The sequence below is a fragment of the Seriola lalandi genome, unplaced genomic scaffold (assembly GCF_002814215.2).
Source record: "Seriola lalandi dorsalis isolate HSWRI2012SDOR001 ecotype SW California unplaced genomic scaffold, Sedor1 jcf7180002054361, whole genome shotgun sequence".
NCBI lineage: Eukaryota > Metazoa > Chordata > Actinopteri > Carangiformes > Carangidae > Seriola > Seriola lalandi.
The window spans coordinates 61,478-80,950 of record NW_019524914.1 but is presented as its reverse complement, the minus strand read 5'-3'; the positions used below and the strand labels follow the sequence as shown (position 1 = coordinate 80,950).

Here is a 19,473-nt window from a genome sequence, read left to right as displayed (position 1 = left end):
ATGGAAATGTGGGTCAGTGTTTTTTTGTGCATGGTGGCACATCAACGCCCAGTCAATATTTCAGCTCTCTCCCCCCTCAGAGCTCTTCCATCGTTTCCTCAACATGTGAGGCAGTAAATCAGTTCAGCTGCACGGCCGCTTCACTCCAGCATGACCTTAATTACCTTTCCATACTCTGGGAACAGAAAACCGTGTCTTGTTGAATGGCTTATGCTGTGCTGCAGTTAGCGGGTGTCGGCGGCGAAGGTTTTTGGACGGTTGTCAATACGAGGAACGAGAATGTTTTGGGAGGCACCTCCATGAGCTCCGGACCAGTTTGGCTGCATTCTGGTCGTCTTCGCTGTCAGGAGGTCTTTAACATGAGTTGACCCTGACGCCACCACTGTGTGTTCACGGAGAGAGAGGATGTTTGACAGAAATGAAAGCTGCGTGTGAATGAGACTCAGCCCACTGAGATGATGCATCAGTCCACAACCTGTTTGCCCTGTTCGGTGGAATTGCCCTGAAGGTGATTATAGGTTTAATAAGGTTTGAGCAGCTCACATTTCTCCTCCACAACAAACAAGTAGAGGGTTTCCAAACCGAGGGTTGTTGTTGTCTGATCACAACCACTTTTCTTCATAATGCAATCCTTTCATGAACTAAGACAAAACTAATCAATCAATAACCAGCACTGTTTTGATCATTCTAGTTTTCAAGCAATAAAGTTGAATCTTTGCTGGTTCCAGTTTCCCAGATGTGAAGATTTGCTGCTTTGCTTCGTGACATGATGGTGAACAGAAGATCCTTTGGAGTTTGGACAAAACAAGATGTTATCATTAATCAATCAATTAATCATTAAATTGTTGCATCTCTAAAAACGGTTAATTCATGAAAGAATTGTCAACATTGAAAACAATGAATAGCTGCAGGATTAATAAAACCCAGACACATTCTTCAGCTGAGGGGGTGCAGCGCTGTGAGTTGTTGGAGCGCTGGCAGTGATGTGTTTGAGTGTAGGAGGAAAAAGGAGAATTGTTCCTGTTGAGGTTTGTGTTTTCTGTTTACGCTTCCTGTTGTGGGAGCGAGCGCCCGAGTTTGAGGCTGAACAAGCAGGAGACTTGAGCGACTTCTTTTTCCCACTCCCTCGCTCTCTGCAGCGTCGTCATGGAAACGTGCACCGCTTGCTCTTTCAGCGGAGTGGGAATGGAGCTGGCCACAAACTGGTTTTGCCACTGAGTGGTCGAACATTGAATTAATTATGGTGGGCGGGGTTCACTTACTGACAAGCTCATGCAGAACCTCTCTTTGTTTTGGTGACACCCCCTCCCAGTGTGAACACTGCAGGGTTCACACTTTCAGTTCTGTCTCTGTAAGATTAAGTGAGTGAGAAGCAACCATTCAATTTCATAAACAGTGAGTTGTTTATATAAATTGTCATATTTCTATTAAGCTGTTTTCTTGCATGTTTTTAATTTGCACATAAAACCCCGAGTGGAATCGCCAGATATTTGAAAGAAAGTTGGAATACCTCAAATTTTAGGTGGGAGATGTTGGTGTGTAAGATGACAGAAATAGAAACAGACGGGATGAATAAAGTTGACGTACACGAAGCGTATAACTTGAACGTCACTCGAGGTTCCAGTGGAGAGATGAAAACTTCAGATCTGTGTGGAGCGATGAGGAGGAAGCTGGAACCTGTGTCAGATTTCCATCATGTTTTCCTTCTTTCTTTCTTTCTTTCTTTTTTTTCACCATCGTCCTCCTGCAGTGGTTTACTGGCACCTGTTGGAGAAAGCATAACGGTGGTGGATGGATACGAGCAATAACTTGCATTTTCTTTTGCAAAATTTTCCGGAAGTTCAGTTTAAATTTGGACGGAAACCTGACTCATGTTGGTCAGTAACACTTTAGCTGTACTGTGTCTTGAGTCTGTGAACCTGCCGCTGAGGTCGGGACTTGTGCAGAGCTGTGTGCTGTCGCTGAGGACGAGCTTGCGGCTTGATGGTCAGCAAATCCTCTGAACTGTCGGCCGCCTGCATCATAACCACAACGTCTTGTTCCTGTTTCTACATGTGTTAGAAGAGATGAGACGTGTGAGTGTGGAGGGTGTGAATTCATTTAAAAGTGCCTTTGGTGGAGCAGGACTGAGGAACACGTGACTCTTGCTGCTGAGTAGTTATTAAAGTAATTCACTTTTCAATTTTTAACAGCGATCCACAAACATTCATCTTATAGCCGACTCTGTTTCCACCTCACAGGCTTCAGGGTGATTTCATGTCAACTCTGACATACAGCATCTAGAATTAACGAGTATCTAACTTAGCTCTGACATTGTAGGATAATAAGATTTTCGGTTTTATTTGATCAAGACGTTTGGTTAACAGATGATGAAATGATCAATAGTTGCACCCCTGATCTCTGTTTATATCTATTTTTCTAATTCAAGTCAAATATGTTTAATTTGTTAATTAATGAGATCCTTTGTGTGTTAGAGGTTATAACGTGCTGATCGGTTCACACTGTGTCCGTGTAGGGGGTATTTTTGTGTTCACACACTTGCTGTCAGCTTGAGTTACTCCTGAAGCCGAGGGTCGCTTCACGTCGTCTGAAGTGCAGCTGAAAGGCGGGTGGGGTCGGGTGGGGTGGGGTCAGGTGTCTCTGAAGACCAAGGTCTCACAGTGAGAGGAGGGCGTCTTTCAAACGGCCGTGTCTGTTTTTTATTGTGCGGAGGAAACGTAAGGACGGGGCAACCGGCCGTGTGTCGAGTTTCCTCTTTTGTCGCTGCAGAGAAAATTGTGTCTGAAAGCTGCTTTTGTTTCGGCGGCTGCTCGGAGGTGGGACCCTGTGAGGGGCAACGGCTGGAGGGAGGGAGTGGGTGGTGGGGCAGTTGTTCAGGTGGGGAGGATGTGGATGAGACATTTTTATGTTTTACTCTACGACATAAAATCCATCAGTAAATACCTCAGTCTTTAAAAAGGCAGGTTGCTAACAAGTGGCTAAGTGAGACTACAGAGGTTAAACATCATCACTTCGTGTCAGACAAAAGAATGAAGGGAAATATATTCAAATGATGAAAAATCACAGGGCTCATGGTAAAGTGTGAAATATGAGATTTCACTGTGTGAATTTTCCAGTCACTTTATTGTGTGGATTAAAAGTTTGGGTCTGTGCGAGTGTTTGGAAATAATATGAGAAACGTTTTGTTCTTTCAACCTCAGCACATCAACACCGGCTTTGTTCATCCCGCTGTCCTAATAATCAGATTTAAATTTCAGGCTACAAATAGATTCTGAGCTGTTTATGAAAACAACAGCGAGCGGGGGGAAACAAAGGAGTTTATTGTTGTTGTTGTTGTTGCCCCACGCGCCTCCTGCACATTTCTGCATGAGTCAAAGAGTGTGTGAGCGACGTGGCGCCGACGTACGGCCGACACTGCTCAGACTGTGAGTGGTGGACGCGTCCAGTGCTGTCGCCGTCAGAGGGAAAGTGTGAGTGAAGAGCCTCGCTTTAGTTTAATGACTGTGAATCTATGGGTTTAATCACTGACTCCAAACTCTGAATTTAACTTCACCCTAATGAGATGAACATTTTCATACGATGATATGGATTAAAAAAGATTCCTGTGCTTGTTTTGGCTCAAACTCAAAGATGTTTCATTTACTTGCATATAGAAATTAGCAGCCGGAGCCGGAAACGGCAAATATCTGATGGTTTTTCTTGGAAGTGACTCAAACGACTGATGAATTATCAAAACAGTTCAATTCATTTTCTCCTGCCTGATTGGCTCATTGACTAATCACTGTAGCTCTAAATTTCAGTGTAATTTCTTGTCATCTCTGGCATTGTTGTTAGTCATAAATTCCATCTACACATGGCACTGAAATGAGTTGATTAATCGATTGACAGTATAAAACTTGTTGGTTCCAGCTTCTCAGATGTGAATATTTGCTGGTTTTCTTTCTGGTCTAGAGAAACAAACCGTTCAGACGTGTGATCTGAGCAGGTTCCACTATATAAAAATAAATATAATAAATGTATAATGAATATAAGCTCAGAGGCCACATTATTAGGTACGCTTTTAGATGCGATGGATAAACAAGGATGTAACCTGAAACTAGTCTGAGAGTCATACAACCACGATGGTGGTAATTCTAGTTTTGTTTTTATCATTTAAAGTTCGACCACATGTTGATCATTTTACAGGGCATTAATGTTAGTAGAGTTCTTGTCACTGTTTCGTTGTGACGCTGAGCAGCTTTCATCTCTGGTTAAAACTTGATGAAGTCTTCCAGGCGATGACATGACGAGGCATTCGTGCTGCCGTGTGATGGTTCGTCTTGCTCTGCGGACGATGTTGAAAGTCAGAAAGTGCAGATAAATGCAGCTGAGTGAGAGCAGATTTATACAGAAGTTAAAGTGGCACTGGGACCCGTTGGATATTTTAGTCACACCGCACCACAGAGCGGAGTCGAGGACCAGCACAGATGCATTTTCTCTGAGTGCGTGTAAAACAGAAACCTACCTACACAAGCTAAAATTAACATTAGGGGGGAGGGAAGGGGGGAGCAAGCTGGTGCATTTGGTGACTAATTCAATACTTAGAGGAAGTTCAAATGGAAAAGTAATAATAAGATATCGGTGAGAAATGTGTGTGAGTTTGATTTCTTGAATTTTTTATGAAACCATAGTTGTAAATGAGACGGCAGCTGGGAACTGGAGAGAGAAAGAAACTTTCTCCCGATGAGAGAGACGAGACGAGACGAGTTCCCAGACGGCCGTCATCTCAGACGGTGTTATTTTTCACTCTTAAATACAAAGTTTTGTGCACAGATACAGAGAAACCTCTTCTTATCTGGAGATGATTTTCCACTTTGTGTTGTTGCGTCATTTGTTGCAACTGGAGCTGTGTGTTGTTGTGCCTGGTACAGCCGAGGAGGAGGAGGAGGAGGAGGAGCTTTGAAATCAAGGAGTGAGGAAGGGGAGAGGAATGAAATCAAAGGAGAAGGGAAAAGACTGAGTGATATGAGGGTATTTAGCGTTGTTTCATCTTCTCGGGGTTATTTGAGTTCACAGGAAGATCTGTCTTGTGAGGAAAGTCTCAGCAGGATTTAAACGGTTATCTGGTTTTATTTTAGTGTGACTGTTGCTGGGGAGAAAACCCTGCCACATAATGATGATAACAACCTTTATATTTTCAAAACATCAGTTACAAAGTCCTTCACAAAGTAGTGGAACGGAGAAGGGTCAAGATAAATAAAACACGGGATCAGAATTAGATGTTTGGGCTGGACTTTAGTAAACTTGAGAAACCCCCACTAAAACATTCCCGTCACATCGTGTTCACTTTCATGACTCACTGGGACACTTGAACACAACGGAGCTTTTGTTAAAGTTATTAGTGAAACTTGGTCAAAATGTCTGCTGTGAACAACACCTGTCACATCTGGATTTGATCCCAGTACACAAGGCTTTAGATGAGGAGTGTAAATGGGCCAAATTCTCAACCTGAGCAGAATCTTAATCAGACACCTGCACAGGTTGATGGTCCCTTTCTAACAGGGGAATCATTGTGATGCTACATTCACTCTTTCGTGAGTCAGAAGTGATCATCTCTGCTCACATCTCCGCTCACTGTGACCACAACCAATCACAAAGATATGATCCAAGGATTGAGCACAGACTGTGACCGACGAAGATTATTCCTCCCTTTGAACTGCACTGTTCAGTTGTTCTTTACACTACAGATGTCGCTGGAGTTTTCTCCCTCGACTCTTTCATCTCCTCAACATGTTGGTGAACTTCACGACATGCAAAACCTCTTTCATTTATTGGCTCATCTGTGGATTATTTTCACCATTAATTAATTAATTAATAATTTATTGTATAAAATGTCAGAAAAAAGTGAATTAACGCTGTTACTCAGACGGTGTCGAGTTTTTGTGTTTGAGAACATGAATTAATTATCAAAGGAGTGAGCCGTAAATTTGTTTTGTCGACCGACTAATTGATTAATTGACTAATTGTTTCAGCTCTGTATCACATCTCAGCAGTGAGACAACAACAGTGGCACAGGTTTTTTTTGTTTGTTTGTGTGTTTTGGAGTCAAACCCATCAGACTTGGTGTCAGTCTTGAGAAACTTCCCCTTGCTTGTCGTGTAAGTGGCTATTTAGTCATACGTCTGGTGTAATTACTGCGACACTCTGGCCGTGTTTGCGCTTGTGTCCGGATATAGTTTGAAGCCTCCATTTACACCGACGGCGCCGGTGTAATCCATCAGACCTGCTGGTGTGAGCTTCAAAAAAACGCCCTCATGAGTTATGATGCTCTCCTCAGGAAAGACGAGGACCTCAGTCTCACTTGTGTTGAAGTGTTTTCTGGTCATTGTGAATTCACTGTGTGTGTGTGTGTGTGTGTGTGTGTGTGTGTGTGTGTGTGTGTGTGTGTGTGTGTGTGTGTGTGTGTGTGGGCTGGACGGGTGACGGCTGCATCACTTCAACACACAGCGGTCAATAGTGAGCTCTGTGTGGTGACCGGGACTTGCTCCCTGAGACCACTGAGGCGGATCAGAGTCAACAGATAACCCAGATTCAAAGTCTGTGTGAACTGGGTCAAAACTTGTTCTGGGCGGCACATTCATGACATTTACAGCCTCGTTATATCATCCAGACAGCGAAGCATGATGTGAGGGGATAATCAGGAGAGCGTGTTTCTGTTTTTGGTCGTCGACTTGTTGCATATTTTTGCACAGACATGAGTTTGTCTTTTCTTGTGTGTGTGTGTGTGTGTGTGTGTGTGTGTGTGTGTGTGTGTGTGTATGAAAATCAGCAGCTGTGGCCGGTATCTTCCCTATGGCTTTATTTAAAGGACATTTTAAGAACTCTCCATGTTCAACCACTTCAGGCCTATAAATTAATTGAAACATCGTGTGCATTCCTGCTTCAGTCTTTTCATTCAGCAGCTGCAGCACAAAGTGGCTCCGTGGCACTTCTACATTTAACAGAGCCTTTTGTTTCAGAAGCACATAAAAGCCTTTGTCATGTTTTACAACCTCCAGTCCAGAATTTAGAGCCTTGAATGCACCATAATGCAATTTCAAGGATACTGGTGTTTTTGTTATTGTTAACTAATCCCATGCAAAGAGCAAAACTGAAACTAAAACTGACAGGTAGCAAGTCTAATCTGAGTCCAGCACCTGGTTCATCTTATCCCTCTGGCCCGCAGAGCAAAATTCATCCATGCGGTTTGAAACAAAAAAATGAAGTACTGTTAAAATCTCGGTGAGTTACAGTAGAGACTCGCAGGGCGTTGATAAACTACCGTAGCTGCTGAGCTAAATGCTAACACACTAACAAGATAGGAATGCTAGCTCTGTTTAGTCACAGCAGCTCTCTGAGCTTCTCTCCATTTTCTCTGCACTGTGCAGAGTTGTTGGTCTCTGTTCGCTCCTCCTGCTGTTTTGTTCACGATTGTACAGAATTTCATCCAATAAAGTTTTATTGAGGGGGGCAGCTCTTGATAACCAGACTATTAAGTTCATACAGTTTATTTGAAAGACATTGAACTCCTCTCCTGTAAACCCCTCCTCTTGTGTGCAGCAGCTTACACACTGACAGAGGTGCAGTTACGGGGGTCAACGGGTGATGACGGGTGATGACCACAGTTGAACTCGAAGTTCATTTCCTTCACTTATGTGAGAGAAGAAACAAATTGCAGTGATTTCATTGACATGAACTGTTTTCTGTTTCAAAGACCTCGTCCTGCTGTCGTGAGCGCTTCATCTGGATTTATCCACAGCTGAAAAAAGACCCCAACAAATGCTTTGCTGAGGGTACAATGGCCAGCTGTGTTAAGGACATAACTGAACCTTTTAAAAAATTAAACTACAGATTTATCCCAATTCAGGGGCCGCATCCCACTGAGGCTGCATTTGTTTTAGCCACAACGGATCCAACAGGTGGATCCTGCGGGGCCCAACTTATCCCAAGGAGCCGCACTTAGATAAGAGCACAGCTGGTGACACAAAGCGGAAATCCTCCGTAGGCCAGATCGTCTCATTTCGGTTCGGCCTTCACGGTCTAAGGCGGCTATGAAGTGCCACGCCATCACAGGCCGCGTCCCGGGACGCCACTAATTATGGCAGCAAACAACGCCGACAGATAGCCTGAGGACTGCACTTTTAAATGGGTTTCAGCTCAGTTCAACAGCCACCGGTACAACTGTTAAAACCAAGTGGCCATAAAACCTCAGGTTTTGTGGGAAAAAAAAAAAGTTGTTGTCAAGGTTGCTGGGCAACGGAAGCTGCGATGGTAAGGGCGGGCACAGCTGGTCTACAAAGGTGTGGCCCTTCATGGCCCCTGAATTGGGACACAGCTTATGTGTTTTTGACCCATTTTTAAAGATGTTCACTAGGAACCAATGAGGTGAGAGGTTTCGATTGAGCGATGACCACATTGTCTTTACCCAGTTATTTACTGTATTTGAAGTTTAATAAAAAATTGAGTGTAATTTGGGATTCAGTTTTGTAACGGGGTTTCTCTTCAGTATCAGAGACCTGGTCTTTGTTAAGACTCCAGTCTGCTCTGTTTACAGACTCTAATACCTTCCATCTGGCTTCTCTGCGACCGTTTGCCAAAATGTTTTTCCCATTGCATATTCTCTTCCCTCTGTCATCCCTGCAGGTGCCCCCCCCCATCACCCTCTAAACTGGCACAGGCAGTGTTGTAACAGTAACCCATTTACAGTGATGGGAATGTGGGTCGGACACACGGGCACTGTGCTCACGCTGCAGGGCCTCGCTGCCAGGAGGAAATATCGAGCCAGGGCGCCATATTTCACCCAGATTCTCATAGATTTATTGGACAGTAAGAGGCCGTTACAGAACGGAGGGATGGCTGCAGGGAGGTGGAAAAAACAGAGAGAGGGATGCTGCGTTCATGTCAGGCTGGAGTTTCCGTAAATATGAGCCACCGCGCGGGAGCAGAAAGGTTGTTGACATTTTCCACGTGGTGAAAGCGATTTTTGTACAATTTGAGGATGTGTGGGATGTGATGATTTCCACTCAGCATCTTTTCTATGAACGAGTTCAGAGATATCTGCATTCACAGATAATAATCCAATTATTGTGGGTCACTGTTGATTGATTACACATTCGAACAGACAGTTAAAAATCTTGGACATATTAAGACTGATCTTAGATTCCCTGCATCAGTTGTGATGGTCAGTAAACGCACCACGAGAGACCAGGTGACGTCAGAACGATGGAAAGATTAATACTGTAAATGCAGTTTGAGAGACCACATTATAAATCATTTATCGTTAATTGATTTTCTTTGCCATTTAACTAAATACAGTTGAATGATTCTGACTTTATTTTGATAATAAACTCAAGAAAACAAGTCGTTTTATATGAGTTTATTTCTGATGTGATTTTATATGAATTTTTCTGATAGTGATACTGTTCATGTGAATTTAAGGTGAAATGCTGCTTTTTTTTTAACAAATGTGTTGATGGAAATTCTCAAAATATTTCAACAAACATGTAGAAATGATAGAGACAGGGACACAGAGTTGTTGAGGCCATACCGAAAATCTAACTTCGGCAGGTATTCATTTTCTCTTCACAACCCGTAACATAAATAAACATTTTTGTTAAGGTTCCCTTAATTTTTTTAAAAGCTTTTGTGACCAAGACGTGAACAGGGCAGAACATTTTACTCTCTCACTCATTAGCTGAGTATCTCGTCATTTATCAGCTGATTTATACACGGATAACAATATATCTGCACTGATTAACAACACTGATAAAACACGGGCATAAAAGGGGGAATGTAAGAAAAATAAACATGAAAGCAAATAAGTAGAAAAAGGAAAACGACACCATGCAAACCTTTTGTTTTCTAAAGAGTCCTGAGATCTGTCCCCAGGTATTTCATTAAAATCTGTGCACACCGTCTTCTTTTCTTTTCTTTTCTTTTTCTTTTTTATACTGAAGTGAGAGCAGAGCGGATAATTAGCGTCTAATCTGCAAATATTTAAAGCCACCACATAAATATGCAGTTAGTTCTTATCTGCCCCATATATTCTTCTGATCACAGTAATATTGGTGTATTGATTCCCTGCATGGCTGCAGGTCTGAGCGGGTTAGAGTGTGTGTGAGAGCAGGGCACAGAGTGTATGGCTCCGGCCCCTCCTCCCATCATTGTACTGGTTTTTTACGGGTGTAATCCTGGAGATTTGAGCCCCCCAGTCCAGATCATGATCATCCAGACCAGCTTAGCAACACAAGTCTTTGGTTCTTCCAGCATCTGTCACCACTTGTTGACGTCAAGCTCATCCCCAAAGCAACGCTGTACTTACGTTACATTAAACCACTGTGATGGAGAACGACTTCAACTGTGAGCTGCTGCGGCTGTTTGTGTTGATCTGTGTTGTGACTGTCGTGTTTCATGTTTGCAGATAAGGCACCATGGGGAAAGGCTGCATGACAGCGACCAAGTACTTCCTGTTTCTCCTCAACCTCATCTTCTTTGTGAGTATTTTACCACTGTTGTCAAAGAGCTGCTCTAAGTGCATCTCCTGTTTACATTGTCTCTGTTCAAATGTACAATCACACTGACATTTATAAGAACATGAATGAATAGAGATTCATGCTGTAACCTTGCTGGTTCCCTCCATTCATTTAGATGAGGATGGTAAACGGGGCTGTACAAATTAAGTAAAACAATAAGAGCAACAATGACAATCAGTGCAGAAAAAACCCAGAAAAACAATCAACAACGGTGCAAAACAAAACCTGTAATATTATGAGAATGACAATAACATGGGAGAATGACATTAATAGTGCAAATAAACTTAACATGAGCATGTCATTAGCCTGCAAGGGCTTATGGGAAAACGAGAACAGGTCTGATCTAAATACAGGAAGTGAAATACACAGCACACAGCAGCAGATTGTGGAGTTACTGCTCTGGATCTGTAGTTATCAGTGTAGAGACAAAGGTCAGCGGGAGTGTAAATGAGGGGTTTTATTATATCTGAAGCCTGAAGATCTGGTTTCACTTCACTTCACTTAAACGTCATCCAGTTGGTTATCAGCATCATAGTTAATTAATGATATGCTGCTTGGCCTTGGACATGTTGACGACAGCAGCTTAAACAGGTAAAGACACTGACACATTTGCGTTGTATCAGCAGCTGTCTGGTCTTATTTGACTGGTGGTCAAAATTTATCCTGGGAAATAATAAATCACTCCCCGAAAGTTTGAAACAAAGTCGACACCCAAACATAATTCAGTTCATTCAAGCAGAAGAAATCATGAATGGAAACAGGAACACAGAGCGAATTAGATTTCAGGGATCAAGTATGTAAAGTTGTATTTTCTCTCATCTCACTCTTCGGTTCAGTCGACATCAAGCTGTCGACTGTTCTTTCGTGTTCTGTTTCTGAGTCTTAATTACTCTGCAGATGAAGCATTTGTGGCCTAGTTACCAAGGCGATACTCACTTTCTCGTTTCCTCTCGCTGCTGTGGAAATGAAATCTGTGATCTGAGGTTAAGAGCTTCTTAACAATCTCTCTCTCTCACACACACACACACACACACACACACACACACTGAAGAGGAAACAGTGTGGGAGAAATCCTCCACAATGAGGACGTTTAGATTCTCCTGACTTCTGTCATGGGTCAGTTTAGGGTCTTTGGTTTGGTGGATGAGGGTGAATGTATCACCGTCCGACCTTGCAAGATGTAAAACCACACTGAGTTGGTTTTTGGTTCTTAAAACCACGAATCTATCTTCTTATCCATCAACATCAACACTTCAAAGAAAACACTAGGAAAGTGTAAAATATGGGATGTTTTTAACAGATTGATCTCAATATTGTTTTACATTTGACTTTTTTCAGGACATTTAAGTCCTGGCTGTGAGACTGGACTTAAACGTGACTTGGCTCCTTAAAGGGTGAAGCCTTGAAAGCACAGTAACGATGCTAACATGCAGTTTTAATGTTCACCTTACTTTTACCATGTTAGCATGGTAACGTTTGCTAATTAGCCGAGGTTGATGGGAATGTGACTGAAGAGACTCGCATCTTTATTTGAATTGAAAGAGGAAATCACTACTTTTGGATTTTTTAAAAGTTTCACTTGAGTCTATTTTTGACAAAAATGGTGATAAGTGGTTGAACACACCTGAGTCTAACAAGCTTTCTCTCCAGGAAGCAGCACAAAGTTTCAGCTTCTGACTGAGTCTCTGTGGTTTCACTCCTTCCTGTCTGCTGGTACTTTCAGATATCAGCTGTGTTTTACAGTTCACTCGTCACTATCAGTTTTATCTGAGTTCATTTACTGCTGATCCAAACATGTCCCGCTGCTGCTGCTTCACAGGACAAGTTATCCACCGGAAGAACCAGCTGGAGACTTTCCTTGTGCAGCAGCTATAGGAAATGTGTTGAGTTATGGGGATTCATTGGCAGGACTTTTCCTTAATGAAAACTTATCCTCGCAAGATATGAACACAGTTGTCTGTTAGATGAAGGGCTAAAGAGCAGCACAGTGTCAACACCTGAGTGGTTAACCTCACCTGCATAAAATGACAAAAGAGATCAAAGGGTGATCAGTTTTAAATAAACAATAAAACTTACCTGTAAAAGATACAAGTATAAAACTACAGTTTCATCGATTAGTCAATTAATCAGTCAGTTAATTGACAAAAAAATGAATCGGTAATATGATTAATATGATTGCCACAAACCAACATGCCCCGAAGTCTCAGCTCCACACATGCCCCTCATCTTTGCCCAATTTTGGATTAGCTAAGAGTTAGGTGGAGTCAAGCGCTGCCAAGATGGCGACTGCAGGGCAGCTCACTCTGACGGAGGCTACGTCCATCTTTATTTACAGTCTGTGGTTGCAGCTCTACACAAAAACAAAACCGAGCTGCATGAATCATACAAATAAACTTAATCATTTACAGTGTGTTAATGTGCTCTGATCTGTGTGTGTGTGCGTGTGTGTGTGTGTGTGTGTGTGTGTGTGTGTGTGCGTGTGCTCTCCAGCTGTTCGGGGCCGTCATCATGGGCTTTGGACTGTGGCTCCTCCTGGACAATCAGAGCTTCATCGTCGTCCTCAGTAAGTGCCTGTTTTAAATTTAATGTCATTTTCCTTCGAGTGAAACTGAGGAATGAACAGACGGAATCTGTGTCTGTGTTTCGACTGTAAAACACAAAACTGGCTCCCAGGTTCATTTTCCTTCAGATTTATCATCAGTAGTTTTCTTCCTCACACAACATGTTTTTCTTTCCTCGTGTGTTTTGAGTTGAGCTGCAGTCGAAAGGAGTCAGCGTCTGCGTCTGTTGTTTGAACTGAAGATTAGATAAAAACCCTCCAGAGCTGCTCTCTGGCTCCGTTTTACTGCCATGACTATTAAAGCATAAACAAAATAAGTGGCCAATACATTTTTTTTTTTCTTTTTTCCAGTGGACTCTTTACACTAATCCACTTGTAGAGCTGATGTAGGCCAATACAAATGGAGCAATGATTAACGGGCTGAAAACAGGCCAAGTTCTGGCTGCAGGCGGCGTGTGTGTGTGTGCATGTGTGTGCATGTGTGTGTGCATGTGTGTGTGCATGTGTGTGTGTGAGAGAGAGAGACGGGGGGGGTTACGGCACACACTGTTGAAACATGATAAACTACAGACCTGGTGTATTCAATTCAAACTGAATGGGTTATAAATAAGGAGAACTAATAATTAAATGTCCTTTTCTCATTTCAAGGAAAATAAGAGCTGTAATAACCACATAACGGGGAGTTTTGTGTGTTTAATTTCACTAAAAGTGTAGCTCGGCTTTCCCTTCTTCTTCTTTTCACATCGGAACAGTCTCAGCTATTTTTATAATAAACAATCTCAACACATCTTAATAACTGAAGTTCTTTTCCCTTCTCCATCTCACTTTCCCCACTTATTTCTCTGTTTATTGTGTCTGACAAGATAAAAACGCTCCGTCAGTATGTTATCATCCTCACATTTGGGTCTGGACCTGGACCTTCGTGTCCGCCTGGAGTCTAGAGCAGAGGTTCCCACCCCACATCCGACCACATCACGACACGGAGGCCGAATAATGCCAGTACATGCAAATACTTTTGAAAGATTCATTTGTTTTAAAACATCTGAAAACATTAATTATATATATATATATATATACTTCGACTCATGTTAAGAATCTCAGTGTAATCACGAGTTCTGACTAAGACTCGGGGAAGAGAGCGTGTTACTCCCGTTCTCAGGTCTTTACACTGACTTCCTTTTTTCAGTTGAGTTTTACTTATTGTCTATGAGTCACTAAATGGTTTAGGCCCCTAAATATATTTCACAAATCCAATTCATTCCATGTATTTGACCCTAAGAGGTCGTTTAATCTTGCACTTTGATGACATATTATCTATTTTATACTATTTTACTTCTGTGTTTATGCTTCTTTTATTTCTTTTAAGCACATTGAAATATCTGTGTATGATAATGTGCTATACAAATGAATAGAAAAAAGGCAGTATATGTAGTGACCCCCCTCCTTTGTGCAGCAGCTCAGACTCTTTCTGCTCCTGAGTTTTCAGCCTCTTCCTGCAGAAAAACTTCAGGCTCAGAGATATTTCAGGCTGTCCTGCTCACACAGCAGGTTTGAGATCCAAAAGCTTCAGCTTGAGGCTCTTGACGTGGTTCGTGACGGATGTTGAGGTCTGATCTGGATCACCGTCCTGTTGTAGAAGCCAGCCTCTTTTCACTTTCAGTTTTAACTGAGTGCAGGACGTCTGCCTGCAGAATATTTCCACCCTCGTGTTAACAGCTGGCAGATGTCGTCTTTTCGTCAGATGCTGCTCCTTCTCTGGCGATTGTGTCCAAAGAGTTTGATCTGAAAGTTTTTCTCGGTCTTCCAGATCTTGTCTTAACTGCCACAGTTTCCCTTCATTGACTTTATGACGTTTCAGACAGTGGAAATTTCTCTCTTTGATATCTTTTTATAGCCTGTCTTGCCTTAAAGCTTCACTCAGAGCCTCAGTCAGTTGCTCAGAGCAGCTCATGGTTGTTGAAGAGTCAAAGATTTCTTCATCAGCCGACACCTTCCTCCTCAGTTGTTCGCCTGCCTCACAGTCTCTGGTCCCAACCAGTTAATCCAGTTCTGTGTGTTTTACAAACTTTTAAATCAATGCCACAATTGATGTTTGTGTTAAAAAGTAACAGTGCAGTAACATTCGAAGGAGGGCTCATGTTTAATGCCTCTTTGCTGCAGAACTTCTGTCCATACAGTCCCTTATTCCATCAGTATTAGCTGTTGGATCGGGTTGTTCGGTGTCCAGAGCTGATTAACGAGCCCGACACCAGACGTTCCTTCGCTCTGTTGATCAGTTGTGACCGTGGTGAGTGAAGCCTGAGGCCTGCTGAGGTGTGACGTGTCTTCACTGTGTTTGTCCACCATATGAGACCATTCAGTTAAACACAAGTGTCCAACAGATTTCCTCCAGTTTTTTTTTGTCTGTCTGGTTCTGGACTGTTTAAAAAAAGAAATTCCTCTAAACCACGCAGCCACACAACAGATCTCCCTCTCTCTTTCTTTTTCAGCCTCTCTTTCCTTTACATATCTTTCTCATCGTGGCGTCGTCTGACTTTGCTCAGTGGTGTTCAAACAACTTGACTCAACTCATCAACTTGCTGCTTCTAAGATTAAATGAGTAGTTCACAGGTTTTTGGAAAGATGCTTATTCACTTTGTTGCACAGAGAAACTGATGCCACTCATGTTTGTGAGTAAAGGACTGGAGGGAGGAGGAAACAGATGCAGGACTCTGTCCCAGATCTTTTTCTTTTTTCTTGTTTCTTTTAACCCAAAAGCCAAACACAGGAGAGCAGAAGTGTTTATGTGCTGTAATGTGAGCTGCAGCCGTTAGCATGGCTGGTTGACTAACATACTGCCTCTAACGCTTTAACTGCATTATCTGGTTACAAAACAATGACCTGTTCAGGACTGAAACATCCACTGTCTTAGTTAAATCTGCAGAAACTCAAACAAGCCAAAGTCACTGTTTGAGATAAGGTTGTTAGTCCTGATCCTCAAAGTCTCTTCTCTCGCTAAAGTGACGCATTGTTTGAAAATATGAAGAATAAAGCACAAAGCTAAACACTGTGCTGCTCATTCAATCATGTTTTTCAATAACAAGCATCCGAACAGTGTGATGTTACAACAAAATCACATTTTGATGACATTTATTTATAATACTGTAATACAAGGCTTAACTGGCTTTGTGCTATAAGAGTAATGCTGCCTCTTTATATCCATGAAGATTTAATGTGTCAGCTGTGGACGAGTTTTCAACCAGCTCAGTGTTAATTGGCTCAGTTGACGGCCGTGGGCTGGAAAGTCTGTTTATGTCTACTTCTTTCTGAAATCAGAGACCCATAGTTTTGATAATTACTAAGAATTGCGAAGGTAAATGTTCTCATTGTAAACTGTGGAGACGGGTTTCTGGGCGACGTCATCAGCGAGATGTTCTCGTGGGCAGGAGGCAGAAAACGACCCGAAACGACAGAGAGATCAACGTAAGAAGCGTTTTATTGGTGCCTAAAATTGCACAAAAAGCAAAAGTAATGAGTGGAAAATGTTGTTCATCATCATCATTATCTCGAGGAAGAGAGAAAGAGACATACTCTCAGGAGTATGTCATATCAGCTCGCAGGGCTGATGGATAAATCACCTCAAATTCACCTCTAAACAGTAACTTTACAGGTTTCCAAGAACGAGCTGCTACATTTCTAGATAGTATAAAATCCATAGTCTGTATATAACCTATTTTAACATTGTAGAAACTGCTGCGTGCACCTCCTCTACAGTTTAACAGGAAACCTGTCTAGATGCATCATGTGACAACAGAGTTTGCTAAGAAATAATTTGGGCCTGTAACACCACAAATTGTTGTTTTTTTACATTTCTCAGTAAACAAACAGGATACAGGGTCAGTTATTGAGCTTTTTACGTCTTAGTAGGTGTATTTTTCAACTAAAACCGAGCCAGCTGTTTCCTCCTAACGCCAGTCTTTATGCTAAGCTAGGCTAACCCAGACTCCAGCTCTGATCCTCTGGGAAAGAAAGCTAATAATTTTTATTCCAAAAATGTTAAACTTCTCCCTAACTCTAAACTCTAATGATAAAAGGCCTGTTCTGTTACATGACTGACACCAAGGTGTTTCAGATTCATCAGGGTGTTGAAATAAAATACAAAAACAAGACGAGACAGAAATGTGAGTTCCAGGTGTGTGGACGGAGGGAGGGCAACAGAAATCACACGGGGCATTGGGAACATTTCAGACTTTGTCTTCACAATGAAATGTATTAGAATCAAATGAGAGAGGCAAAAAAAAATCATTTTACATAGAAATGAACAGATCGACTTTTACATTTCATCGATAGATTCCTTGACCCTTGACTCCACCTCAGTGAACAAAAAGTAAAAGTGTGTGTGTTTTTTTTTGTTTTTGTTTTTTGTGACAAAGAAAAGATTCACTCCTCCTTTGAGAATCCTCTGAGTCTGAGCTGGAAACAGTCCGAGTTTATCAGAGCGAGAGAGAGAAAGAATGAAGGGACGGAGAGAAAGAGACGAGCAGTGTCAGCGAGACACAGAGACGACTGAAGACGGGTTGATGCTGAAATATAGAGACAGACATTGAGCAAGTGTAATGGAGAGACAGAGTGTGTGTGTGTGTGTGTGTGTGTGTGTGTGTGTGTGTGTGCGTGTGTGTGTGTTTGCTCGCTTGCTCACTCACTCTGAACAGCGAGCGTCACTGAGGACATTTGTCCGTCGTCCTCTGCAGGTGTCCTCCCCTCAGACACTGGGCTCTTTCTGCTCCGTCCAGCATCAGCATGCATCACATCAGCCCAGTGCGCTCACCGCCTTACTCATCACCACACACACACACACACACACACACACACACACACACACACACACACACAGACCACATCACATCAGCGGTCTGTCCGAGTGGAGCGGAGGGAGGACACACAGTGTGAGTCCAGGGGTTTCATGGAGGTCGGGGATGCAGTCATACAGCTCAAACCACACGGAGCGGAGGGTTAAAGCTCGGCGGACAGTTTAGCTTTGTTTCTGCTCATAAATGACACGTATTGACGCTCAGTGGGACATTTCATAAACCGAGGCAGTGGCCCGTTATGGGCTCACAGATGATCACAGCGGTTTTTGAGGGTGAATCAACGAGCTGACCGGTGCAGCATGTGAGCGATGAAATCAGCCTGGTGCTGCTCCAACCTGATTGTACAGAGTCACAACGAGTTAACGGCCGACAAATGGGAACGCAGCGTCAACGGCGTCGGTGGCGTTCTCTGTGGCCGTGCGATCGAGTTTACTTGAAACCGTAAAAAAGGTGATCAGTGATTTGCACAACAAAGCTGTCCTATAATAAAAATAATAATAATAATTAAAGCTCTCCACAACGAAGGGAAAACTGCAGTGAAGCTTGTTAATCAACCTGCTGGGTTTGAGTTTAGTTTTGACGAAACAGGAACTGATCACATTTCAGGTCCAGCTTACACCTGGTGTTAACATGTGAGGACATGTTCACACCGAAGAGGAGGAACAATGGAAACTTGTGTGTGTGTGTGTGTGTGTGTGTGTGTTGTGCTCTGTGGACTTGCATCTCTTTGTAGTCACCTTGTGTCTCTCTGTGGCCCCTGGGCCCTGTACGCCTGTTCAGGTCTTTATTAAAAAGCTCTTCAGAAATCTAAACTTGAATTTGCTGAACACCCTGAGCTTCACAGGCGTCTCCTACTTCTTCTTCTTCTTCTTCTTCTTCTTCTTCTTCTTCTGTGTATTAAAGCTGCGTTCAGACAAACATTTGTCCGCTGGTGATGCACCGCAGGGGGCTGCACTGGTCGTCTCTGGTTGCCCTGCAGGTTGACGCTGCACATGTGTTCGTGTGTTAACGCACATGAGCACACACATGCAGGCATTCATTTCCTGCACCACCACCACCACCCCTCCCCCTCCTCAGCCTAATTTTCCATCATAAACTCCCCTCGTTTCCCTTTGTCTTGGTTTGGAGCCGCGTGCCCTGGTTCACCGATCCCCCCCCCCCGGGGTATCCCATGTTTCCTTGAGGCCTCGAGGGCTCAGCGAGGGGCCTTCGGTCTTTAAAACGTCTGCACTGGCAGACTTCAACGTGCTGACGTGTAGAAAATGTTTCTCTGTTTGAGGTTTAACAATTTCACCCAGAACAAAAGGAGGATTCTGAGAATCGGCTCCACGTTTCTTCTTCACGCTCCGTCGATGAAGAGTTCTGCAAATCTCAGTCCCGGTTTGAATATTAGTGGAAGATTTACTTTGTCTTCCTGCACAACATTAGACCCATGATCACTCACCATAAGTGGAGCACAGCAGCTACACATTTGTTTCTAATTTCATTCATTTTGGATGATCACACATGCTCG

The 19,473-nt window shown here is 42.9% G+C and overlaps 1 protein-coding gene across 1 annotated transcript in view; it reads left to right on the top strand.

The window, feature by feature from the left end:
* The window catches only part of LOC111656641 (CD82 antigen-like), a 31,980-nt gene that overhangs the window by 1,953 nt on the left and 10,554 nt on the right, over positions 1 to 19,473 (top strand). Inside the window, exons 2-3 of the mRNA XM_023408441.2 lie at positions 10,439 to 10,511; positions 13,041 to 13,113. Coding sequence (XP_023264209.1) covers positions 10,449 to 10,511; positions 13,041 to 13,113 — 136 coding nt within the window. The 5' untranslated portion in view covers positions 10,439 to 10,448. The remainder of the gene's footprint in view (positions 1 to 10,438; positions 10,512 to 13,040; positions 13,114 to 19,473) is intronic.